This window comes from Podarcis raffonei, chromosome 8, assembly GCF_027172205.1.
Source record: "Podarcis raffonei isolate rPodRaf1 chromosome 8, rPodRaf1.pri, whole genome shotgun sequence".
NCBI classification, from domain to species: Eukaryota; Metazoa; Chordata; class Lepidosauria; order Squamata; family Lacertidae; genus Podarcis; species Podarcis raffonei.
Window position 1 is genome coordinate 64,868,622 of NC_070609.1, and position 26,420 is coordinate 64,895,041.

The 26,420-nt window shown below is 46.7% G+C and overlaps 1 protein-coding gene across 3 annotated transcripts in view; it reads right to left on the minus strand.

The window, feature by feature from the left end:
* The window catches only part of DNAJC11 (DnaJ heat shock protein family (Hsp40) member C11), a 56,137-nt gene extending 38,814 nt beyond the window's left edge, over positions 1-17,323 (minus strand). Inside the window, exons 1-2 of one of the 3 annotated variants that reach the window (XM_053400461.1) lie at positions 17,200-17,323; positions 3,690-3,819 (exon numbers count right to left, since the gene is read on the minus strand). In XM_053400461.1, the coding sequence (XP_053256436.1) occupies positions 3,690-3,819; positions 17,200-17,274 (205 nt within the window). In that variant the 5' untranslated portion in view covers positions 17,275-17,323. Of the gene's footprint in view, positions 1-3,689; positions 3,820-10,899; positions 10,924-17,199 lie in introns of those variants that run through there. The other 2 variants (XM_053400462.1, XM_053400463.1) reach the window with 2 other exon arrangements.
* Between the last annotated feature and the right edge of the window lie 9,097 nt (positions 17,324-26,420).

The window sequence follows — 26,420 nt, forward strand, 5'->3', positions numbered from 1 at the left end:
AGAAAGATCTCACCTTGCAAAGGGTTCTGAGGTCCTTGCTGAGCATGCTCGGCTGACCGCTTACAACAGGGGTGTGGAATTGGATCTGAACAGGGGACCAGAGCATTATTTCCCCTATCCCCTTGCAGACCACACTTCAGCAGGAGCGTGCGGCCACCCAACTGGCAACCACTGGCATGACATCAGGTGGCCCATTTTAGCTCAAGTGGTTTGAAATCAAACCATTGCACTCTGCAAGACCTGACCATGAGCAGATAGCCAAAGCCTGCGAAGTACTGTGTGTGATAGTGGGTGCTGCTAACAGGCAGTGCCTGCAATCCCCTTTCTGGTCCACCTGTCGGAAATCACACAGGTTGCCAAGTTTAGGGCAGGTAGCAGTCATTCAGCCAGAACAACCTCATGGACCATGTTCAATTTATGGACCAGAGCCTCCCTGCCAGTGGCTTGCAGCAAATCCCAGAAGAGCAGATGTACTAGTCCTGTTACAGTCAGCACAAACTTGAATTCTGCAGCACCTCAAAGACTTCAAGAGATCCACCGAGGCACCAGCTTTTGTGGAATAGAGTCTGCTTGCCCTTGCAAGGCTGCCATCAGCACCTATTGAACTGATCTCCAATTGGTGCCGAGACATGGAAGGGTGTAACAAGAAAACCAGTGTGGTGCAGCTGACAAAAGCACTGGACTTTAACCTTGCAATAGCCCTATAGCACATTTACCATATTTTTCGCACTATAGGACGCACCCAACCATAGGACGCACCTAGTTTTAGAGGGGGAGAGCAAGAAAAAAATATATCTCCCTCTCTGCGCAGTGCCCCTTCAGCGAAGCGGCAGAAGAAACGGAGCCCTTTCCATTTCTCCTCCCGCTTCGCTGAACGGGCACTGCGCAGAGAGGGAAAGGTGTGCAGTGCCTCTCCAGTGAAGCGAAGCCTCCGGAGCACAGCAGGAACTCCCACTGCGCTTCGGAGGCTTCGCGTTGCTTTCGCTGAAGCCATGGAGCCTGCATTCGCTCCATAAGGCGCACACACATTTCCCCTTAATTTTTGGAGGGGAAAAAGTGTGTCTTATAGAGTGAAAAATAAGGTATGTCCTCTGCACCAAGCTGCTGGAAGGAAAGTGGGGTGCCGAAGAATATATAAATATACCTGTCTTTGGACTATACTCGTCCAGGGTTATAATCTTTAAACAGTGCTTTCGGCTTTATAAAAACTGTCCCAGGACCTCAGAAGGAGGTTTGAGACATGAAGCCTCCCTTGGACCAGGGAGATATACTTTTGGTGCATAAACACACAGTTCTGGGGTGGTCAAGAGAAAACCACATGATTTGAAGGGTGGTGTCCCTAGGAATCTGTCAAGCAAAAGAGGGATTAGAACAGGCAGCAACCATTTTGTGTGTGTTTGACTGGCACGTAACAGCCAATGTACATGCTTTTTCTGGCCCTTGAAGGGGGCGGACTTATGCGCGCTCCACCAACGTGCACAAAGACCCGGAATAAAACCCCTGTGCAAATGGGGAGTTGCCCATATAGCAAGGGAACAAGGATGAAAGACCTCTGGGGAAAGTTGATGTTTCCTCACCCTGCTTACTCCACGCTCTTGAGATTCAGCTGAAGATCTCATGGGAGATGCTGCTCCCTGGCCCACAGAGCAAAAAGTCCTCCACCGACTTGATGCAAGCATTCTGACACAGCCTGCCTCCTATCAACCATGTGTGTTGAGATTCTGTCCCATAATGACCAAATGCTGGCTTCATGTGCTGTGGAGGATCGCTAATCCTACATATGGAAGCCTCAGAGCTGCTGAATTGGTGAGTGGTATGAGGAAGGCAACTGACTGTGCAAGTTAGCAGCACCTCTTTTTTTTTTTTAATGTATTAACAAAGATTCCAGTTTATTGTGAATGCAAACAAGTTTTAAATACTTTGAAACACTGTACTCCGGTTCACTCTCTCTGCCTCCCCTCATCTCTAACTCACTCTGATTCCTATGCCTCCCACCCACAAAAAACCAATTGAACTAACTGCCAAAACCCCTGTGTTGAGCCTTAAACACAGTTAGGCTCCGCCCCTGGGCTTTCTTATTGGTCAGCCTATTAACCCTTTCTCTCTCTCCCCTAGTACAATGTCTCCATAATTAGTGAGCAAATGCCACACCCAGCAACTCCAATTTAAAGGATCTCAGGCAGCAGGCAGTGGGGAAGACTAAACAATTCTATTTTAAATTTTTTATTGATTTACAAATAAAAGATAAACAAAAAATAAGAAGAAAATAAAAAGAAAAGAAGAAAAAAAAATACACGTTACATATTTCACATCAAAAATTTCACATTTCCATCTCTTATAAGACTTCCTTCAGCTTGTCCGTAAATCATTCGTGGTAATAATTAAAATTACGCATTTCCTAGCTTGTATTGACAATATATATCTCTCTCTCTTCTATTCCCTTTAGTCAATAACTCTTCGTCTTTCACAATGCTTCTTTAAATCCCCTTAACGTTGTTTGTCCCTCACTTATATATTCTAGGTAATCTACATATTTTCCCCAATCCTTAATGAACTTTTGGTCTCTTAAATATCTAATCTTTCCTGTCAATTTATCCAACTCCGCGTAATCTAATAATTTTGCTCTCCACTCATCCACCGTTGGTATTTCCTGCTGTTTCCACTTCTGGGCTAGCGTTACCCTTGCTGCTGTAACCGCGTAGTACACAAATTTACAATCCTTCTTTTGTATCTCGTTCCCTAGTATCCCCAATAGGAAGATTTCTGGTTTCTTTAAAAACGTATATTTTAGAATCTTCTTGAGTTCAATATATATTTTTTCCCAGAATTCTTTCACTTTTCTGCACTCCCACCACATGTGGTAAAATGTCTGGTCGCGCCGGGAACCGGACCTTCTGGACACCCTCCAGAAGTGTTTTTTGGGGGCCTCCACGCCCTGAAGCCCCCCTAATCCTTCAAAATAGCCCGGGATCTCCCTCTCGGTAAGATCCCCACTTGCGGTGAGATCGCGCTACGCCGGAAGTCCCCGGAAGTTAGCAGCACCTCTGTTCAAGCACTGCATGGCCCTACCAAGCTGAAAGCTAAAACCTGGTGTCGGCTGCTGCACAGAGAGGTTAGACTGGAAGTTGCCTAGAGAAGCATGATTCATCAGGCAACTTCCAGCTTTCTAGTCTAGTTTGCCACTAGAAAAGAGGATTGGCTTGCTGGCATTAAGAGGTGGTCACTTCAAAATCCTTCCGTGTCATACTCATAGAATGAGACTCCGTGGTCAGAATCTTTATTGGCTTGTTAGTGTATATCCTTGGGACCCCCCAAAACCACATATCTGTTCACTCATAGGAACATACTGAATTGGGCCAATGCTTCATCTAGCTCAGTATGGGCTACACTGAGTGGCAGCAGCTCTCTGGGGTTTCAGGCAGGTTTCTCTCCCAGCCCGACCTGGAGATGCCAGGAACCAAACCTGAGACCCACCACATGTAGTAGATGCTCTACCACTGAGCTACAGCCCTTCCAACGACTCATTTGTCAAAAACTGATCGTCTAGGTATTGATTCTCTCATATGAAAACAGCAAAAACCAGCTACTGCCTTTAACAGCAAAAAGACTCGCTGTCTGGATTCCAAGCTAGAAAATCCATTGGCAGCTGCTGAGCCGAGGATGGCTGTGAATCTCTGGCATCCACTGACCTTCATAAGCCTGATGGAGAAGGTTGAAGAGCTGCTCGGCCTGCCTCTTGAGCTCTGGGTCCCTGTGCTTGTCAGGATGGTACAGCATACACAGCCTACGGTAGGCGGCTTTCAGCTCTTCCTGAGAGGCCTGTGAGAAGAAAAGAAATCCAATTATAGCACAATCAATGCAGTTAAGCTGCTATCATCTCAAAAATCTGCCCAGAAACGGGAACCCATCAGACGCACTCCGGCGCGTTCTGTTCTGCAGATCGGGAAGCATAATGAAGCTGTGATTTGCTAGGACCGCTTCTCTTGGCATGGTGCAAGAAACCACCAGTCTGGGGCATTAATAATCATAATTTATCTAGCACAGTTCGAGCATTCAAAGCACTTACAATTATCTCAGTATTCCTTACAACAGCCTCCTGGAAGCTCAGCCAGCCAGTATTCTGGATAAGAGTGCCATCAGCATGTATAGGGCTTTACAAAGCACAAGACAACAGGGCTCTGCCCCGGGAAACATAAAATCTAAAATAATTAACTATAATGCTGTTCTTTTGTTTTATTCTAGTTTATAATTTAAAACTGGTTTTATATCTTTGCAAGCCATTTTGCATGCACCTTGTTCTAAAAAAGCAGGCTATAATTAACAAAGATTTTGTTGCAAGCAGCAATGAAGATTCAGAAGTTGTGCTGGTTCAGGGGCCTAATAACCTTTATGTCCCTTGTTGCCACAGAAGGGGACACTGGAGGGGTAAGGGCCCTGCTCAAGACATGCTTGTGCACAGTCTCTTGCCTGTGGCAACTAAGAGTCAGCTCCAAAACTCCTAATGGCTGCACCCAAGAGGCTTCATATAAATGTAAAACAGAATTGGGGACACGGGGACAAGATTGTACCTTGTAGTGCATCACAGCATGAAGACTGTGGAGCTGAAACACAGTCTCTCAGTGCTACTCTCTGGAAAAGACCCTCTAGGTAGGAGTGGAACCAGTGTAAAACAGTGTCCCCTGATACTCATCCCACAGAGCCAGTCCAGCAGGATGCCTTGGTCTAGTATCAAAACCCGTGGAGAGAGACAAAGAAGCAGAAGCAGAAATGCATTCCCCCTGTCCCACTCTCTATACAGGTTATCCATCCAGGCGACCAAGGCTGATTCAATTCCAAAACAGCACCTGAATGCAGAATGAAGTGGATTCAGGTACCATATTTTTCCGTGTGTAAGACGATCCTTTTTACTATAAATAAATTAGGCAAAAATTGGGTGTCGTCTTATACACGGATAGTGAATGCAGAGAGAGGATGTGCAATTAATGGCAGCAGCAAGCAGGAGATTGGCAGCGGCGATTGGGCGGCTAACTGGTGGCTGTGGCAAGGCCTGTTGGTGATCGGCTGTGGCAACTGGGCAGGCGACTGGAGGCTGTGGCGAGGTGGGCAGGTGATTGGCGGCTGTGGTGAGGTGTGTGATCAGCAGTGGCTGTGGCAAGCAATCAGCAGTGGTGGGCAGGCGGGTGAGTGATTGGCGGAAGTGACCTCCCCCACTCCCCAAAAGAGCTAAACAACTTAATTTCTTAATTTTGAGTTTAAAAAAATAGGGGTCATCTTATACATGGGGGCATCTTATACATGGGAAAATATGGTAATTCCTGCAGGAACTCACTGCTTGGCCAGCACTTTACCCAAGAAAGGGGTATTTTTTATGGGTAGTAATTGTTATAAACCACAGGATCCAGGGTGGGTTTCTTCAGAAGCGGGTGCACCACCCACCGCCTGCTTAAGGGGAGCGGCACCACTCCCTCATGTCAATAAGCCTTCACCATACCCTGGGCCCATCTGGTCAACCCTTCCTGACAGGCTTTTATTAGCCTGGATGGGAAGGGAACAAGAGAGCAGGAAGCCGGTCATTGCAAGAACGCTGCATACATTATTAGGCCAAGTAAAGTGACACTGATTCCTTGGTGAAGGCACTGCATTGGACACTTCAACTGGAGTTGCAACAACACTAACATCTAAGGCACTATGGGGATGGGAGGAACTCAGCCGAAGCACATTTGCTAGCCTTCAAGGTGAAGGCAAGGGTGCAAACTCTGGAACTATAAAGAATGCCTATTTGTTACAAAAGACCAAGCCAAATTCCTTGAAATTCACCATGATTACCCACATGGAGGTACAGGAGCAAAAGAGAGGCTTACAAGGTTGAATGATTAACTTTCAAAGATGGGGGCAGATCTTTTTTCAACACACAAATGCATTCTAACAATATACTTCCAAAGGCCTTCTGCCTGCTCCTTTTGATCAATGCAGAGCTGTTTAGCTCGGAAACAGAAGGTCAGGGTGCTTCACATATAAGGCTAATCCTCTCGCTCATGAACAAACACAGCGTATCAGCAAAAAACTGCAGTTTTTAATACATAAAGTGGGATTTGAGCCATTTCTGGTGACAAACAGGAATTGAGAGATTTCTTCTGTTTCTTATTCATACGTCTTGGTTCAATGACAAAGGAATTGGACAGACCTGCCTGGCTCCTGAGAACGCATTGCCCGGTGAAGGAGTCATCCTTCCTGAGCAACTGCTGTCTCTTTCCACTCTCTTGGTTATTAGAATTAAAGTAGATGAGAAGGGAGTGGAATTTCGAGCTCGGCAATGACCTTCTTTAATCAAATTAGTGATAAATGGCTTAATGTGCTATTGATTAAGTAATAGAAACGAGCAGTTCCATTTTTCACAAATATCATGTTCAATAAAATGTTAGATTGGGCCTTTCATCATAAGTGAATCACTAAGGTCATTGGTTCAATATTTCAAGAGTGATAACCTCTCTCCAGCCACCGCAGAAAATACTGACAACATTTCAAATTCTAATGAGATACATAAGTCACTAATGATGATATTTTAAGTTACATTCTTATTACTTAAACTTGGGGCAAAATTAAGAGGCACGCCATCATGCTATTCGGGGGATTAAACTCATTCATTTCACATCTCAATCATCCAGTTACATCTTCGCAGCATGTAAATCTATTACAGATTAAATGGCCATATACTAGCAAATTGCCAGAGACAGGTTTTAGACGTCCTTCTCTTCCTCTTCCCCAGGCCCATAAAGTTTAGTGACCTATTATTCTCAGATTAGCTAGTGCTCTGAAGAGCTGAATTTGCCCTATAAGAAGCTGGGTACAAAATATGGAAACAAAGGCCTACAAAGGCAATGGAGAATTTCTCAATTTCAGCCCCAAAGTAAATTTAGTTATCTAGCAGAACTGGCTTTTGAAAGCCTCCAGAGAGCTCTGCTGAGAGTCCCTCAAGCCCTTAAGGGGACAGGAAAAGGACATCTGGGTACGGCTTGCTGCAACTAGAATAACCCTGCAACTTACATGCATTTAACTTGTGCACATTCAGCTCTACAGACTTGGCAAAAAAATAGTAAAAGCAGTGGAAACGAGGCAAGAAAAAAGACTTTGGCAATCCCACCCACCACTGAACCTATTAACGTTTTGACTATATGTGATTTTTGCTTCAGTCGTGATCCTGGGAACGTAACCTCCGTGTAAGTTGTAGACCTACTGCAAGATAGCTGAAAATTCATCTAAAGAGCAGCCTTCCCAACCTGACACCTTTTGGAAAACAACTCCAATCAGAATGGCCTTGCTACCTAGGGATGATGGGAGTTGTAGTCCAAAGCATCTGTTGGCTTCAGGTTGAGGAAGACTTTTTAGAAGTATATGTATCAGCCAGTTTTTCAGTTCCACTAGGGCAAGATTTGAGGGAGGAAGAAGCAGGGCTATGTTGAGTCTGGGTCACCTAAGTGGCTCCCACTGGGATCTATGGAGAAAATGGTTGCATTCTGAGACATAGTCAAAACAGAGCACTGGACCAAACACAGCTTCAACGACAATGGCATTTCAAGCACATTCACATCATGCAATAATAAGAGGGGAAATAAAGTGCTATACTACTTAGAGACACTGTTACAGGACAGGAGGGGAATCAAATCACAGGTACTCCATTGTAGAGGGAGTCATACATCACAAGCACCTCTGAAGGTCATTTTGCTAGCATATGTTCTGCTCAATTTTGGAGGGGAACAAAAAAACCCTTTAACTCTATTTTAGTGAGCAATACAGAATTACCCCTAAAACTCATATATAGCTGGTACCTAACCTCTAGGAAGCTGGCAATAATCCATCTTGGTGCTTCACCACATTGCTGGAGGGGCTGCCCTACACCTGGTACTCCTCTGCTCTCAGCATTTCTCCTGCAGAATCAAGTTGACTCGACCTCTGAGATCTAAAGCCACATTGTGACTCAAGATAGACCTTGTCAGCAAGTGGCTGTAATCTGTTGAGTACTACATGGTACTGCTGAGTACTGTGAAGAAGGCTGTCTTCACAGTACTGTACACAGCAGGGAGATTCCACAGTAGTTGTTGCAGTCATGGTAGTCACTTTTGTTCTTGTAGAAGGTCACAATGTTGGAGTCATGCATGTTTTGTGGCATGGATCCCAATTCCTAACATTGCAAGAGAAGACCGTAGAGGTGTATCATGAGAGAAGATGGCTTTCAGCAGTTCTGTTGGGATTCCATCCTGTCCTGGGACTTTCCCACATGCCAGAGAGTTGATGGCATTCTTCAGCTCATTGAAGGAGGGGCACCCAGCTCTTCCAAGACAGGCAGAGATTGGATACTGTCTATTACGATGTCAGAGACCATGTTTTCCCAGCTCTTGGTAGTGCTCTGCCCATCACTTCATCTGCTTGCTGCGGTCTGTGATGATCTCTCCCAAGAAGGTTTTCAATTTTTTTCCAGTTTTTATCTGATTGTTGGTCCAAAGGCTTTCTTCATGCCTTTGTACATTTTGCGAGTATTGCCGCTGTCAGAAGCAAGTTGAATGCTCTGACACAGCTTTAGCCAACAGTCATTGGCAAACTATGTGGCAAATCACTGGGCATTGCTCCCTGCCTTTCTCAGTGCAGCAAGCATCTTCTTGCAGGGCTCATGCTTGTAGTTCAAAACAGCCTCGTGCTTTGCAGGAATAACAGGCTCCATGTCCTTAATGCCAGCCTCAAACCAGTCAGGGATCTGCTGCTCTCTTTTGCCAAGAGGACATAGCTGTGTTGTAGGTTGCCTCTTTGATGTGGTTCCACCTTACGTCAATGCTATCTCTAGAGTAGTTCAGTAGTGCTTGTTCAACAGAATCAGAGCAGCACTCACAAAGTTCGGGTATGACTGTTCTGGCAATGCAGTATAGGTCCTCTTCGGCTGAATAAGAATCTTCTTGCCAGGAGGGAGTGAATCCGTGACCCTGTTGACACTCTGGTAGCTCCATGTGACACCAACAAAGCTTAGTGCCAATTACCTGGTGACAATCAAGTCCAGCTGGTGCCAGTGGCCTGACCTTGGAGGTCTCCAGAGAGCCAGTGTGGTGTAGTGGTTAAGACCGATAGACTCATAATCTGGTGAACTGGGTTCGCGTCTCCGCTCCTCCACATGCAGCTGCTGGGTGACCTTGGGCTAGTCACACTTCTTTGAAGTCTCTCAGCCCCACTCACCTCACAGAGTGTTTGTTGTAGGGGAGGAAGGGAAAGGAGAATGTTAGCCGCTTTGAGACTCCTTCGGGTAGTGATAAAGCGGGATATCAAATCCAAACGCTGCTGCTTCTTCTTCTTCTTCCAGGACGCTCACTGTTTTCCCTTGGTAGAGAAGAATGTGTTTGTGAAGCAGAGGCTATGGTACGAGCACAGCTCAAGCAGCCTTTCTCAGTTCACATTCATACCAAAGTGGCCTATGCAGTTGTCCTGTGTGTGACCTTCGTTTCCAATTCTGGCATTAAAATCTCCCAGCAGAAATAGGTGTTCTCAGGCTGGGACCCGCCTGGCAGCTTGGTCTAGTGCCTCATAGAACTTGTCCTTGATATGTATATCAGAGCATATAGTGGAAGCGTAAATGCTTGAGAAGTTAACTGGACCAGGGTAGTTGAGAGACAGAGAGGAAGCCCTCAGTCGGCAATTCTATCATAGACAAAAGTGAGTTTCTCACAGCAATGCTTATAGCTTGAATTTGTGGTTTTTCTGAGGCCTCCTTCCCAGAAGGGGTGTTTCTTCTCTGCCATTAAACATGAGTATGGTCTCCTGTAGAGTGGCAATGTTAATGTTGAGTGTTTTCAGCTCACAGTCAATGATGGTCATCTTCCATGAGTCATTGACCTGCAGATCGGTGGGCAAGCTAGGACACATGGCCATGACGTTCCAGCTTGCTAGGCACAAGGGGGGTTGTTTCTTTTCTTTGTTGTCTGGTGCAGTGGTTTGATCCGCTCACCGAGTGATACTCTGAGCTCTGAGCACCCATTGATGCAGGCAGACAGTAGTGGGTGAGCACCTTATTGACCAGAGGCTGCCCAGCTTAAGGTGGGCAAAGTGTTAGAAACTGAGATATGAAAGCTAAGAGCTAAATGGTACCTTAATCCTAGGTTATGGGCATAACAAGGGAATGTCTAGGCGCACTTTTTTATAACAGAAAATGAACTGCAGCTAAAATATTATGCTCATTTTTCACATGGTCTATCTAGTTCTTCCCCTGCCCACCCCCTAATAGTCTTAAGAGGGTCTCTTCTCCAGTCTTCAGAGAGAAGCTGGAAGTGGGGAGAGAAAGGGCCTCCTTTCCTTCCACTCTGAAGTTTTAATCTGAAATCTTAGGCGCAATATTGCACCCAGAGCTCAGAAACTGCTCACGCTAATGAAATTCCGTCGCAAAATGCGCCTAGAACAATGGGAGTTTCGAATGCTGGATGAGCAGTAGCTGACCAGTGAGACACGATAATTTCTCCCACTGAAGAAAGCAACACCCGCGCCCACCACACTCCTTAGACTACAAAAGAGAATGATGGCTCCTAAACTGAGGCCTATTAAGCCCCCAGAAGTTACTTGAGAGGCTGATGTCGAATAACTGGTTTGCAAAAATGCTACAAATTAACAAAATGATCACTTGGAATGTGGACTGTTTTCTTTTTAAGGCTTTCAGGGAAAGAGAAGCAATTACCTTCTTAAATCCCTTCCCCAAAGTCATCCTTCTGAGCTGGAATCACCTGGAAGTTGTACCTTGGTTCAGCTTTGATTTATGAGCTACCCAATTAAATGATCTGTCATAACACTCTTACATTTTGAAAGGACAATGACAAGTCCCATTTCTCAGTTCACATATATTTCACGTTTTCATCTCTGTTGGCAAATCACCTGGGAATCATGGAAATGAGTCCTCCCCGCTTCACTACCACCACCACTGCCTTTTCCATTTAATAAATGTGGTTTGTGTTCTAGTGTTCTAAATGGAAACAAAATTAACAACTATATGAAACATAACATTGACAAAATGTTTTGCCTATAAATCATCATGAATACAGACAGCATTCTGGGAATTGGCATTTTTTTTGGTATTTATAAAAAGGTTTTTAAACTGGCCTTTTAGGGTACAGTCCTTCTAAAGTGAATCAGAAATATTTGTTCATAAAAATCACTTTTTGTTTGTATACCAAGCTATTCACCAGTTAATGAGCAGACACAAGTAAAGTTCAAGGAAGCGCTAGCCCTGTCGCCTGAAGCAACGGAGAACGTCCTGAAGACCACTATCACCTCTCCCTGCCCTTCATCTTTTCTTCCCAAAGCTCTTTCATCCAAACCCGTCAGCATCCAGTTCACCCTCCCTCTGACATCCTCTACTTTGTCAAGTGCAGAACAGAGCTGAACTATTATTTCTCATGATCTAGACACTCTGCTTCTGTTATCACAGCTTAAGGATGCATTGGCTATTTCAGCAGCCATGCTTCACTGCTGATTCATGTTCAGCTTGTGATCAACTAAAGACATCAAGATGCTTTTCACGTATACCACTGCAAAGCCAGGTCCCCCTATTCTGTACCTTTGCCTTTGATACTCTGCACCTAGTTGCAGGACTTGACATCTACCTCTGCTGAGTTTCATCTTGCTGGTTTCTGCACAAGTGTTCCAGCCTGCCAAGATCATTTTGAATCTTGATTTTGTCTTCTGCAGTGTTATCTATTCCTCCTGTTTTTGTGTCACTTGCAAATATGATAAGCATTCTCTGCTCCTTCAGCCAAGTTTATAAAAAATGTTCAACAGAACAACGCCTAGGACAGAGTCTTATGGCCTCACTTAACTTGCATGACAGCCCCAACAATGAATGCTGTTGTGAAAGCAAAGTAGAAAACAGTTTAAGTATTGTATATAATAGGCAGCACCCTTGCCAAGCACTGTTTTAGTCTCAATGCAAGTTAAGCATAAAAAAAAAAACAATTGCCAAAGTTTAGGCAGGGAGAAGGGAGTTTTTCCTACTGCCACTGAAACCTATCAATATATACCCAAGAAAAGAATTGGTGGCTAATAGGCACCATGGAATAATAATGGCACAAGAACAAAACCATTAAGTGAGATTTGGCAACAACATTAAGTTTTCCTTTAAAACAAGCTTCTAGTGCATCTTTATCAACGACATGATTAAGTCGGATCTGACCTATGAACCACAGCATCACATTGTGTCAGTCTTTAAAGTGCTATGGCTGCTATTTTTCTTGCAATCTGGGTACAACTTTGGAATCAACCCATATTAGATGGCTACACTATCAAAATAGCTTGAGAGAGAAGAGAGCAATCTTACAAAAAAATAATAATGGAAAGCAGCCTAACAGCCGTCTTACACACTCAACTCTATGATTGTTTTCATTTTTGCTTCCACAGCACCAGGGAGTCACTCTGGTCCGTGGCACTGGATTCTCCAACCCACCCCTTTCCCCACTCCAACTTCCATGTGCTCAGCATAATCACCTGTTGTTTCTTGGCCATTTCCTCACCTGGCAAAATCTCATAAATGATACTGAGGGATGGATACAAGCAGCTACTAAAGGACACCACACTGGCATGGTACATTGCCCTACCAGCGCTGTCCCTCTACAGTGTTAAAGGCCCCGTCCACAAGGAAATGCTGATAGCTTAGGAGGGAGATGCCAACATCCATCATTCTCTTGTCACCATTCTAAGTAAATCCTGCAAACCTTTTACTCTGGTAGCAGTCTCATGGCAGAGAATATGGAAGCACACAGAGTACTAAAAATAAAATAATGTAAGTTATGCACAACAACAGAAATCAAAGAGATATTCTGGGACAATATAGCTAGGCTCATGCCAAACCCAAAGGCAAGGTATGCTATAAACCAGTGTGTGGGTGCTGAAGTATTCCTCCAGTTTTCCTAGTGAGACTGAATAGAGGTGGTGGCACTGAACATGTATGGTCGTACGACCTAGCAGCCCAAGGTCACACCAGCACTGTACTTCTGATACTCTTCAAAATTGTGAGGAGCTACCATAAAATATGAAGGAAACAAAAGCATCCCTTTGAACAAGAGCCAATCTAGGAAATGGTTGCTGTAGAGGCTGTGTTGGGGCTTGAGCGTGCAGCAGATGGTCAAAGGAAATTCACTGAAAGTGGCTGTTTAGACAGTTTGCTTGAGCTGCTCAGTTCATAAATGTTTATTACCTTCTCCTATGGTTTTCTGGAACACTGCCTGTGATAATATCTGGATGGCTGAAAGACCATGGTTTTATTGCATCCAGCGAACCCAACCTCAGGCCATTTCTGTCTACATTCTATCCTCTTTCCAAGGTAGTACATTCAGGGCAATGTAAACTTTCCAGAGTTCTGTAGAAGCTGACCCTTATAGCTTTCCCGGAGAAGCAAGCTAACACATAGACTGGGTTCTGAGATGTGAGGTTCTCATTTATGCAGTTTTCAAAAACAAAGGGGCAATGATGAAAGGGAGCCGCAAGCTTGGGCTTTTCATCACTTCTTTCTTCTTTCCAAAAGACTGCAGTGGTCTTTGGGGAATATTTATCAAAGTCAAGATCCCTGCCATTATCAACTTTATTGTGGTGAAAATGCAAATGACACGAAGTTGCCTCCCCACTGTGTAGGGAGAAGAGGGAGGGGATGGACAGGGATATTTCCTTCTCTTTGAAAGAAATCCTCTAAGATTTTTACTAGTTTTACAAACCTCTATGAAGCTTTTCAGCTGTTTACGGCTCAGATACAATAAGCCCTTAATTTAAATCCCAGACTACAGTATGAACCATCCCTCAGTGCTGTTGATGAAAAACTAAAGATGTTGAAGCCTCTCCAGTGATATAATGAATGTTTGTGCTAAGGTGGGGGAATGCTTAAAATTAGCAAGAAATCCTAGACATGTTCACACATTTCAACTTGAAAAGTATTTCTGAATTGCCCAAATTAAGTCCCATTCCCCAGTGGGAAGGAGAGACTCCTAGTGTTACCTGGGATGCCTGCAGTGGTAGCAGTTCCCGTTACCCCATTGCTCTTATTTTTCTTGTAATCTCGGGCTGTTTGCCTTGTAATTTCCTGCCTGGCTGATCTCCACCTCACCTTCATATTCTCTATTGGGTGAGTTAGAAATAGGAAATCCCTTGAAATTGGATCATTTCTATTTAAATAAATACAAATCTTAACACCAGCAAGCACATGTGATAATTAACAGATCTGAGGTCATAGTGGGGAACACAATGAAAATGGCAAATAGGGTAACCATAAGATGAAGGAGCTGCAATAACTCCACTGCTAAGGTTCCAACATTTGGGACATTTGGTCTGGTGAAAAAATGTGAGTTAAGAAGGAACATGATAGAGGTGTAAAAGAACAGAGAGAAAAATAAACCATTCCTCTCTCATAACACTAGAACTCATGAATATCCAATGAAGCTGAATGCTGGAAGATTTGGGAAAGATAAAATACTTTTTCATGCAGCACATAGTTAAACTATGCAATTGACATTCAGAGGAGAAAGTGATGGCCACCAACCTGGATGGCTTTAAAAGATGGACTGGACAAATTCATTTAGGAGAAGACTATCAATGGCTACTAGCCATGATGTCTATGCTCTCCCTTCTCAGTTGGAAGGCAGAAAGCCACAGGAGGTGAGAATGCTCTTGTGCTTGAGTCCTGCTTGATGGCTTCCTATTGGGGAATCTGGTTGGCCACTGTGAGAACAGGATGCTGGACTCAATGGGCCACTGGCCTGATCTATTTTCAGAAGGACTTTAACAAAGTGGAGGAGGTGACTGTCAGGTGGAGGGATGTCCAACAAATCCTATGAAGAACTGTTTAAAGACTGGAGAACAGAAGATGAGACATGACAGTGCTTCACATATCTGTCATAGAGCAGATGGAGCAGGCTTGCTTACTGTTACCTTTAGAGGCCAGGACTAGAACCAAGGGGTGGAAATTGGCTACTAGACAGGATGGTTCTACTCTGCCTCTGTGGCTGGACGTAGCATGCTGGGAATTACAAAGGAGAGTGCTCTCATTGTACTCAGGTCTTGCTTGTGACCTTGCTATAGGCATGGTATGAGTTACTAACCCTGATGGTTATGTTCTACCTCCACTGTTGGAGGCAGTAATGCTTCTGAGTAGCAATTGCTGGAAACCACAGGCAGAAAGAGTTTTCTTGTGCTCGGGTCCTGCTTATGGGCTTCTCACATTCATCTGGTTAGCATTGGTGAGAACAGGATGCTAGACTACATGGGCCATTGTGTGATTTTGGAGCATTCAGAGTCATATGCCATGGACTCTGAATTTCCCCCTATAAATGCACACAGCAGCTTTGTAAAATAGGCTGGTGTGATTATCCCCATGTTGCAGTGAGTTGACTGTGGACAAGCATGGCTTGTCTTGGGTCATGTAGTAACTTCATGGCTGAGAAATTGATGAAGGCTAAGGCTATCAATGGCTACTAGACACAATGACTATGCTCAGCCTCCATAGTCAGAAGTAGTAATACAGTGGTGCCCCGCAAGACGAATGCCTCGCAAGACGGAAAACTCGCAAGAAGAAAGAGTTTTCCATTTTTCGAGGTGCTTCGCCAGACGAATTTCCCTATGGGCTTGCTTCGCAAGAAGAAAGCCCATAGGGAAATCTCCGGGGACCTCTTTTAAATGCTGGCGGTGGGGAGCAAAGCCTTTCGCCCCCCGCCGGCCTTCAGAAGAGGTCCAGGAAGGCCGGCGGGGGCCGAAAGGCTTTGCTCCCCACCGCCAGCATTTTAAAAGCGGTCAGGGATAGCAGGGAGGCGCGCTGCGCTTTCCCGCTATCCCGGACCGCTTTTAAAATGCTGGCCGTCGGGAGCAAAGACTTTTGCCCACCGCCGGCCTTCAGAAGAGGTCCTGGACCTCTTCTGAAGGCCGGCGGGGAGCAAAAGTCTTTGCTCCCCCCGCCGGCCTTCCCGGGATAGTCTCCGCTGTCCCGGGGGCTTTTAAAATGCTGGTGGTCGGGAGGAAAGCCCTCCTGTCCCCGGAGCTTGCGGGGCGGGAGGTGGGGAGAAGGGCTTTTCTTCCCACCGCCAACCTTCAGAACAGCCTTCTGAAGGCTGGCGGTGGGAAGAAAAGCCCTTGTCCCCCCCCCCAGCCTTCAGAAGAGGTCGGGGGACAGACTGTCCCCGGACCTGGTCTGAAGGCGGTTTCCATAGGAACGCATTGATTGATTTTCAATGCATTCCTATGGGAAACCGTGCTTCGCAAGACAAAAAACTCGCAAGAAGAAAAAACTCGCGGAACGAATTAATTTCGTCTTGCGAGGTACCACTGTACTTCTTAACACCACTTTATGGGAATCACAGGTGCCGAGAATTCTGCTGAAACTGCTTTGACTAACAATGTTAATATAACATACACTGTTTAAATTCTTAACTCATATTTACAACCTCTCCTTGTTGTTTTTAAAAATAAATTTTAATAGCAAACAAAGGTAGAAATTGCATTCATGTCTCTCCTTTGAGGAAAGCTTGCCGTGTCTGGGACTCTTCAGCTTAGATAAAAGGCAAGTAAGAGGAGACATAAAATTTTGGAGAAAGTAGATAAAAGTTTTTCCTCCTCTCTCATGACACTAGAACATGAGGACTTCCAATGAAGCTGAATGTGGGAAGAAGATGCACGACAGATACAACAAATGACTTCTTTACGCAGTGCACAGTTTTACTATGGAGCTGCCTCCTACAGAAGGGGATAATGGCCAGCTTGGATGGCTTTCATAGAGGATCCGACAAATGCATGGAGGAGAGGGCTGTCACTGACTACTAGCCACGATGGCTATGCTCTGCCTTTGTGGAGCTGCAATGCTTCTGAATACCAGTTGCTGGAAGCCACACGAGGGGGAGAGTTGCTCCTGTTGCATTCAGGTCCTGCTGGCAGGTTTCCCACCGGGGCATTTGGTTGTCCACTGCGGGAACAGGACTATGGGATACATGGCCGGCCCTACGCCGCCGTGGCCTGGCGCTCCTGCTCCTGGACCTCTCCTGCGTCCTTCGCAGGTGCCCATTCTGTGACCCGCCCCTCCCCCGCTTCCCCCCTCAGTGACTCAACCGCTCCGCCTCTCCTACCCAGGCCTCTCCTTCCCCCCGAGCGGCTTATGAAGGCCGGCCGCCTCCGCCACCGACACCACCGCCCCCACCGCCGGAGCCTCACCTCCCGCCGCACGTTCAGCAGCGAGTAATAGTCCTCGTTGTCCGGCGCCTCATCCACTGACGAGGCCGCCGCCATCTTGCCGACCTCTCACCCGCACTCGCGCATGCGCCGGCGGGTGGCGGCAGCCGGCCGGCCGGCCGCCGTCCTGGTCGCTCTAGGAAAGAGCAAAGCTTAAGGAGGCCTCTTGGCTGCAGCGCCCCCTGCAGGCACGCCTTTAGAAAAAAGTGGCAGGGAATGGAAAGGGGGAAACGCAAGACAGCGGCGGGAGGGCACAAGGTCGGGCGAGGAGGACCGCATGCGCAGAAGCGGGAAACGCGGAGGGTGGGGGGAACGAGCGGCTCCTGAGAGACCTTTTGAAGAGGCCACCGCGTGGATCTCGGCGCGCATGCGCATCTCCCCTATTGCTTTCTCTGGCTTCTAGGGGAAAGCGACGCACCGCCCTCTGGTGGGCGGGGATATTTGTAGCCCCGCCTCCCTCAGACTCAAACTGCAAGGAGGGTGTTAAGTACAGTATTGAGCAGTTTGGGAAAACATTCTAGCAAAATACATTAATCGGTTTTGGAAAATGAAGCATCAGTGATGCAGCCCAGTCAGTAACCGGGGATCTCTACTGTAGCAGTTAATTAATGTGAATAATAATCTTCATGATTTAAAAGATTTAAAATATACTAATAATAATTATAGGGGATGCGGGTGGTGCTGTGGGTTAAACCACAGAGCTTAGGACTTGCCAATCAGAAGGTCGGTGGTTCGAATCCCCGTGACGGGGTGAGCTCCCGTTGCTCGGTCCCAGCTCCTGCCAACCTAGCAGTTTGAAAGCACGTCAAAGTGCAAGTAGATAAATAGGTACCGCTCCGGTGGGAAGGTAAACGGCGTTTCCGTGCGCTGCTCTGGTTCGCCAGAAGCGGCTTAGTCATGCTGGCCACATGACCCGGAAGCTGTATGCCAGCTCCCTCGGCCAATAAAGCTAGATGAGCACCGCAACCCCAGAGTCGGCCACGACTGGACCTAATGGTCAGGGGTCCCTTTACGTTTACCTTTAATAATTATTATAATCAGGATCCTTTCCACTTTGGTGGTAGGATGCAGCCCTGTGTTGGGGAGAGGATAGTCTGATGTGCACAATGTTGTAACATTCTCAAGAAACCCACACACTTTGTTCCGTATTGATAAATCCCTTGAAACTACCCGTGCCTGTTCTATACACATCCCTAACAATTTACACCATCTACAATCACTACTTCAACTGTCTAGAAAGGGGTGGGGGGGTTGGCGGCATCGGCATAAATCCGTCTCTTTGCCATCCTTTTAAACGCTGAATATCGTATACATTTCAAAAGGTGGTTAAAGTGTTTTAGGGTATATCTACACTGCAAACTGACCAGGTTTATATCAATTTCACTGTTATGGCTTGCTGTAAAGAGCCCTGAAGTTTGTTGAGATCCGTGATATAGATCTTTTGCAGATCCCGTCGGAAGAAGATATGTGATGGACCAGGATCAGACTAAAGGGAGCCCATCTACCAAGCATCTATCCTGTTACCAGGAGTGGGTGTAGTCTGGGATGCCCGCAAACAAGTCTGGCTGCTGTCCCTCAGTGATGGGCATTGCAAAGTGTTCTGGCTCAGAGAAGTCTTTAGGCTTGCCATCCCCACTGCTGGACACTTTCAGGCAACTTTTATTCTGATTGGTTTGTGCAAAGGTTATACAACAAGGGTTTGCGTTGCAGGAAGGAGGAGAGGGAGGGAGAAACCCTGTTACACAAGCAGAAGTCCTTGTGCAGGGCTTCTGCCAATGAACTCCTTAGCTCCATGCCACCCAAAATTATTTAAATACATTACTAGCAGAAAAGTAGCTTGGGAGGCAGTTGGAGCTTTGGATGACAAGGGATTCAAAGGTGTGCTAAAGTAGGAAAAGGGGACTGCAGAGAAGCTGAAAAGGAATAAAAGAACTACCAGGCTCTTAGCAACAATTGCTATCTTCTTCCTCCATAGGTCAGAGGCATCCTCTGAATACCGCTGGCTGGGAGAGTGCTGTGTTGCACACATGCCCTGCTTGCTGACTTCCCAGAAGAGGCCATTGTGATGGCTTTAAAAGAGGATTAGAGAAATTCATGGAGGAGAAGGCGATCAGCAGCTACTAGCCAGGATGGCTGTGCTTTGCTTCCAGGGTTGGAGGCAGCAATGTTTCTGAATATCAGTTGCTGAAAACCGCAGGAGGGGCCGTGGTGGGAACAGGATGCTGGACTCAATGACCATTGGCCTGATCCAACAGGCTTGTCTTACGTTCTTAACTTTGCTTCAAGCAATTGCTATCCCGTATTTTTCACTTCATTTCCCCATTACTTTCCTTACTGCAAAAAGCCCAAGGGTGTTTTTTTTTGTCCTCGCGGTATTATTATTATTATTATTTTGGAAGCAGGTTTGTTGGGCAAGAGCAGCAAATCTGCTCTAATTGCAAAACCTGGATTTATTGCCTCATGCTTGAATCTCACTTGCAAGAGAGCACCAATCTGGCAACAGCCTAATCTCCTTTTAAAGCCAGCTAAGCTCCTGCCCGCTGCCATCACCTGGCGGAAGAGACCTCCATAAATTAAGCATGCATTGTGGAAATAGGCCCTTCCTCCTCCCCGTATTTCCCGCCAATCAGTTTCAAATATCTACAGTTCCCAGAATTCTCAGGAGAGATGGAGCTGCTAGGAAGCCAATTCAAACTGATAGCATGTTACATGTGCCTAGATTCCTAGAGCAAGGGAACAGAACATAGCAGTCCTCCGATTGTTGCTGGTCTGGAGCTCCCATCATCTCTGACCATTGCCCACATTGGCTGGGGCTGATGGGAGCTGGAGTCCAGCAACATCTGGAGGGCCACAGTTTCCCCATTACTGCCTCTATACCTGTGTACACACTGCACCTTTGAAGCACATTTCCCCCCTCAAAGAATTATGGGATAGAGAGACTCACCTGCGTGGAAAGCTTGCATCAGTTGGGACTTTTTAGCTTAGAGAAAAGGTGAGTAAAAGAAGACATGAGAGAAGTTTATGAAATTATTCAGGGCTTGGAGAAAATGACTGGAGAATTATTGTTCTTTCCTCTTTCTCTCATCACACCAGAACTCGATGTGGACATCCAACGAAGCTGAACATTGGAAGATTCAAAACGGAAGAAATAAGGTACTTCTTCACACAGTGCATAGTTAAACTATGGAACTCACTGCCACAGGAGGCAGTGGTGGCTTTGAAAGAGGATTAGTCAAAGAGAAAGCAGTCAGTGGCCAAGATGGCTGTGCTTTGCTTCCAGCCTGGGTTGGAGGCAGCAATGCTTCTGAGTATCAGTCGCTGGAAGCCACAGGAAGGGAAGGTTGCAGTCGGAATACAGTGGTACCTCGTGTTACAGACACTTCAGGTTACAGACGCTTCAGGTTACAGACTCCGCTAACCCAGAAATAGTACCTCAGGTTAGGAACTTTGCTTCAGGATGAGAACAGAAATTGTGTGCCGGTGGTGCAGCAGCAGCGGGAGGCCCCATTAGCTAAAGTGGTACCTCAGGTTAAGAACAGTTTCAGGTTAAGAACAGACCTCCAGAACGAATTAAGTTCTTAACCCGAGGTACCAGTGTACTGCAATTGGAAGCAGTGTCTGGGCAGAAATCGCGGTGAAACGTCTGGGAAAACCTGGACATATGGCAATCGATGTTGGAAGTCTAGATTTTGGCAAATTTCCTTTAAAATAGCTCAAAAACTTCATTTATTTTTGAGATTTTGCAAAAAACATTGGCCTGGTCCAGCAAGCTGTTAGAGGTAAACTACAGAGCCCAGAATTCTTTGAGCGGGGAGGGAATGTGTTTGGAATGTGCTTTTAAGGTATCATGTGTACTCACAAACCCTTCACTGCCCTTTTTTTGGGTGGTGGGGTTTTATCATTGTTATTATTTATTGATTTTATATATCGCCCTATACCTGGAGGTCTCAGGGCAGTTCACAGAACAAAGGTTGAGTAGAGAAGAGTTGTTACCTCCCGGCAGCAGAAACCCTGAGTGAACAAGCATTGAAAGGAACATGGCTGTGTAAACAACTGCTTGCAGCCACCGCAGTTATGTAGCTCATAACATCCTCCGCTCCCCTTCAGGCTTGACCCTGCCATTCCTCATGTCCCTCCTCCCCTCTCCTTTCTCTGCCAATGGTGAAAGGTCCTCCTCATTACCACTGTGCCTTTTACAAGCACCTTTCTCGTTAGTTGTGCATGCTGAGGCAGCACCCGTTTTGTCTCCCTTCCTTAATTGCTTGGCGTACGCCGGCGTACCTACAGTCCTATATTTGGAAAGGTAATTTTCATGTAAATTTCTGCCTCTGGTATATATTGCATTGCGAGATCTAATTAATTAGATTGGGTGCCCTTCCTCGGGAAGATTACTTAAAAATCTGTCTGTTCTATAATTTAAACGTTCGGGGAAATTGCAGAGTTCTGAAGAGGGGGGTGGGGTTTGGCAGGGCTGGCCAACAGTCTGACCTTACAGAAGCATAGTAGTAAGTTTCAGGGGGACTTACGCCCAGGTAGGCGGAGATAAGATTGCACGTTCCAAAACCTGGCGTTTCTGAAAGGAGATCGGCTCTGCTCCTGCCCCCTTCCACATCTGTTTTCCATGCGCAAATCCTGGATCCCAATTCGGTCTCTGAGATATTTCCTTCCCAAGATCCCTATCTTTCCATTTACAGTGGTACCTCTGGTTAAGAACTTAATTCGTTCTGTAGGTCTGTTCTTAACCTGAAACTGTTCTTAACCTGAAGCACCACTTTAGCTAATGGGGCCTCCTGCTGCTGCTACGCCGCTGGAGCACAATTTCTGTTCTCATCCTGAAGCAAAGTTCTTAACCTGAGGTACTATTTCTGGGTTAGTGGAGTCTGTAACCTGAAGCATCTGTAACCTGAAGTGTCTGTAACACGAGGTACCACTGTATAACAGGTTTTTGTTTTGTTTTGTTTTAAAGGGACTGTAAGTCTCGCATTTGTAAGAAATCGATTTTTTGCTTGGTCAGACCACACCTGGAATACTGTGTCCAGTTCTGGGCACCACAATTTAAGAAGGATGATAGCCATCTTCAAATATCTACAGGGCTGTCACAAGGAAGATGGGCCAAGCTTGTTTTCTCCTGCTCCAGAGTGGAGGACGCCAGCCAATGGATGCAAATTAGAAGAAATTCTTAGGAAACATCAGGAAGAACTTTCTGACAGTAAAAGCTGTTTCATGGTGGAACAGTTTCCCTCGGGAGGTTGTGGACTCTCCTTCCTTGGAGGTTTTTAAGCAGAGGTTGGATGGCCATCTGTCATAGATGCTTTAGTTGAGATTCCTGCATTGAAGGGGGCTGGACTAGATGACCCTTGGGGTACGATCCAACTCTGTGATTCTGATTTCCCCCTTACAGGCAGGTTTGGGTAAGGGGATTGCGGAACTTTCTGCAATCCAGGAACTGCATCTCTTCCTGAGCACAGCTCGGGCCCAAGACATGTTTCTTCGCTTCCTTTATCTCCTGCAGAAAGAGAAAAAGCCAACCGTATCATTAAATGAGGGAGGAAAGGGCTAGCCATATACAATTTTGTCATGCACCTTCGTGGGGACGGCCAGCCGCATATTTCAGCGGGGGAGGGCCCTCGCCTTGCCCGACTTTCCGCGGTGCCTGCGCACTTTCCTCCCCACCCAAAGTGAAGTGGCAAAACAATTTATACTGCAGCAGTGAAGTCTGAAATCCATTATTGCCGGCGCTTATCTTCAAAACAGAAGTCAATTTATCCCAGCTGTTCCCCCACCTCCTCCTCTGCAATAGATCTGGGCTGCATGCTCATCTAGGGCAGGAGAAGCTGTGGGTGCTTTTGCGTTTTGCGTGGGACCTTCCCCCCCACCCCCGTGCTATCCCAGGGGATAGATGTTGGCCCCAAACAAAGGTCACCACCCGTCTCCATTTGAACGAGGGCTGCGCTAGCCGGGAGAGGAACATTGCAGAGTGCCACTGCCGAATCTAAGCCGCCCTCTATAATTCATAAGGAGAAATTACCTATAATCTTTTTATTATTCTCTTGTCATTGAGCCGGGATGGGGATTTAAGGCTATTTTTGTCGTTTTCTCCACTCCTTTGCCTCCGCACACTTGGAAAGCAGGCTGAGTTAGGAGGGAGTCGAGGATGGTTGGGATGCCCAGAGGAGCTCCCCACCCCGCTCCCTGCAAGCTGGAAACTGCTGAACAGGGATATTTCCAGTTCAGCCACCTCAGGGGTGTCCTGGATAATCATGCAGCTTGCAGGATATTAACCATGGAGGGGTGAAGCAGGGGTCCCGGTTTAGAATGCGGAGGGAGAAAAAAAGAAGAAGCAAAGTCTCCAGAAATATATTTGAGCAAAGGGCACCCAAGGTGCTCAGCAGCCGTTCATCAAAGGCTGGCTCTTGGGTTTATTCAAGATTCAGTGGGAAACACACAACCAGGCTGAAGTGACACCCGTCTCCATGACACCCCGAGGTGGCTGAGCTAGGAATAAGAGCACAACACAAGAACAGAAGCAGAAACCGCAGGATCAGGCCAGTGGCCCATTTAGTTCAGCGCAGCAACCAACCAGATGTCTTGGTGGGAAATCTGCAAGCAGGGTTCAAGCTCAAGCGCCCTCTCCTGTCCAACATCTGGTACCTAAGGGACCGCCTCTCCTGGTATGCCCCACGGAGGACCTTAAGGTCCACAAATGACAACATTTTGGAGGTCCCAGGTTGCACGGTGGTTAGATTGGTCTCAACTAGGGCCAGGGCCTTTTCAGTACTGGCCCCGACTTCGTGGAACGCTCTGTCATGAGACTAGGGCCCTGCGGGACTTGACATCTTTCCACAGGGCCTGCAAGACAGAGCTGTTCCGCCTGGCCTTTGGTTTGGACTCAGTCTGACCCTTATGTTTCCCTCCCCTTATGGTTTTGATCTATGGGCTACTTTTAAAATGAGGCTGCATTTTAAATTGCATTTTAACCTGTATTTTAAATTGGTTTTTTTCCCTTTCCCTGTTATGTTTTTACTGTAATTTTACTGGTGTTAGCTGCCTTGAGCCCGGCTCTGGCCGGGGAGGGTGGGGTATAAATTATTATTATTATTATTATTATTATTATTATTCAGAACCGTTACACTTTCTGACTGCGGAGGCACAACGTAGCCCTCATGGCTAGCAGCCATTGGTAGCCTCCTCCTCCACGAATTTGTCCCATCCTCTTTTAAAGCGATCTAAATTGGTGGCCATCCCTGCCTCCTGAGGGAGTGAGTTCCGCAGTTTAAGTGTGTTCTGCGTGAAGAAGGGCTTTCTTTTAGCTGCCCCTGAATCTTCTGCCGCTGCTGCTTTATGCCTCTAAATAACTAGCTATCAACATTATCAATGCGGGCCTAATAGCCGCTTTGTTTTATGCAAATAGATGGGCATGCTTTGCTGCCCAATGCAGGCTCAGCAGGGTCCAATCAGGATAGGACTGGCAGCTTTCAACCAGCTCTGGGAGCAGCTGCCTTTCCTGAACCACAGTTTAAAGCATCTCTCTGACCGCCAACGTGTCCACAGGCCTGGCTCCGCCCACTCAAGCTGACCATTGGGCCCTCCTGGATGGGAAAAGCTGTCAAGAGCTTCCTGTTGGGATTTCTGCCTTCCCGGCTTCTGTGTGTGTGTGTGTGTGTGTGTGTGTGTGTTGGTTCTGCATCCTGGCTTGCATTTACCGAAAACATTTTTTCCTTGCCTTTCGCCCCCCCCCCCCAGGTTCCCAGAACTGCTTAGAAATGTTAGCTTAAGACAGTCCCTGCCTTCAGGCTTAAAATCTGAAAGGCATGGCACAAAAGGAAAAGGGACTGGGAGGGAAAAGGAAAAAGGCAAGCTCTGGCAGTAGTGTTTAGTCACTTCTTGTGCTTGGGAAGGTTTCAAGGAAAACATTGCTGGATTTTAGCACAGCTGGTGGAGAAGCTCTGCACTCCCATCTCAAACCATTCTCCTATAGGAAGCTAGTTATTATATTCTTTTTTTTCTGTCATGGAGCTGATGATGGTGGTGTCTCAGCAGCCCTGATCCAAGAGCAGCAGTAGATCAATTGATGAGTACCTGCTTTGCATGTAGAGAGTCTCATATTCCATCTTTTGCCCCTTGAGAGATCTCACGTAGCTAGACCAGGAAAGAAGAAGAGAAGAAGAGGAGTTTGGATTTGATATCCCGCTTTATCACTACCCAAAGGAGACTCAAAGCGGCTAACATTCTCCTTTCCCTTCCTCCCCCACAACAAACACTCTGTGAGGCGAGTGGGGCTGAGAGACTTCAGAGAAGTGTGACTGGCCCAAGGTCACCCAGCAGCTGCATGTGGAGGAGCGGAGACGCGAACCCGGTTCCCCAGATTACGAGTCTATCGCTCTTAACCACTACACCACACTGGCTCTCCCTCTGAATCCTTGAAGAGCTGCTGGCAGTCAGTCACAGCAGCCTCTTCCTTAGTGCTGTCCCAGTGCTCTGGACTCTAGTATTCAGGGACCTGAAGTTCAGCAGAGCCTCGAAGCCGTCCGGCTGAGGAAGGCTCTGGCCTGGGTGGGCCAAACTCAACAGGAAGAGGCTTCGTACATTCAGCAGCAGATGTGCAGCCCTTTAAATGGTGCTCAGATCTTGATCACATGGTGGGTTAAGGGACACAGAAGGACTGGATCCTCCTCGATGCACCCCTCTGAAACAAGGGAGCAATGGGGCAGCAGCCTTCTTGAAGGGGCTGCAGAAATCATGACTTGGGCAGAAACTCAGGGGGGGTGGCTGTTTGTGGTGGGGTGGTGGGGAGAAGCTGCATTGTAGGGGGTTGGACCAGATGACCCTTAGGGCCCCCTAAGTTCTGGGCATCTATGATGCTAATGCCACTTTCCTTGCAGAGTAGAGGTTTGCAACACGGCTTGCAGACCCACTCCTCATTCTAACCCAGCCTTCCTCTGCCTCTGTCCGGCAACATCTGGAGGGCTGCCCAGATGCCTTCCAGATGTTTCTCACCCGCCCCCGTCTCCGTGCCAGCTGCTCTGCTGTGCCCAGACTCTTCTTTTCCACCCACCACCACAGTGTGATACTCGACCCTTTGCGAGATAACTGAAGAAAGAGACAAGGATGAGAGTTCAGAGGTCTGGAATTGCCATGGCAATGTGTCCTAGATTTCCCAAGAAGCCTGCAGTGTGAAAGGACGAACCATCCCTTTTGCGGTG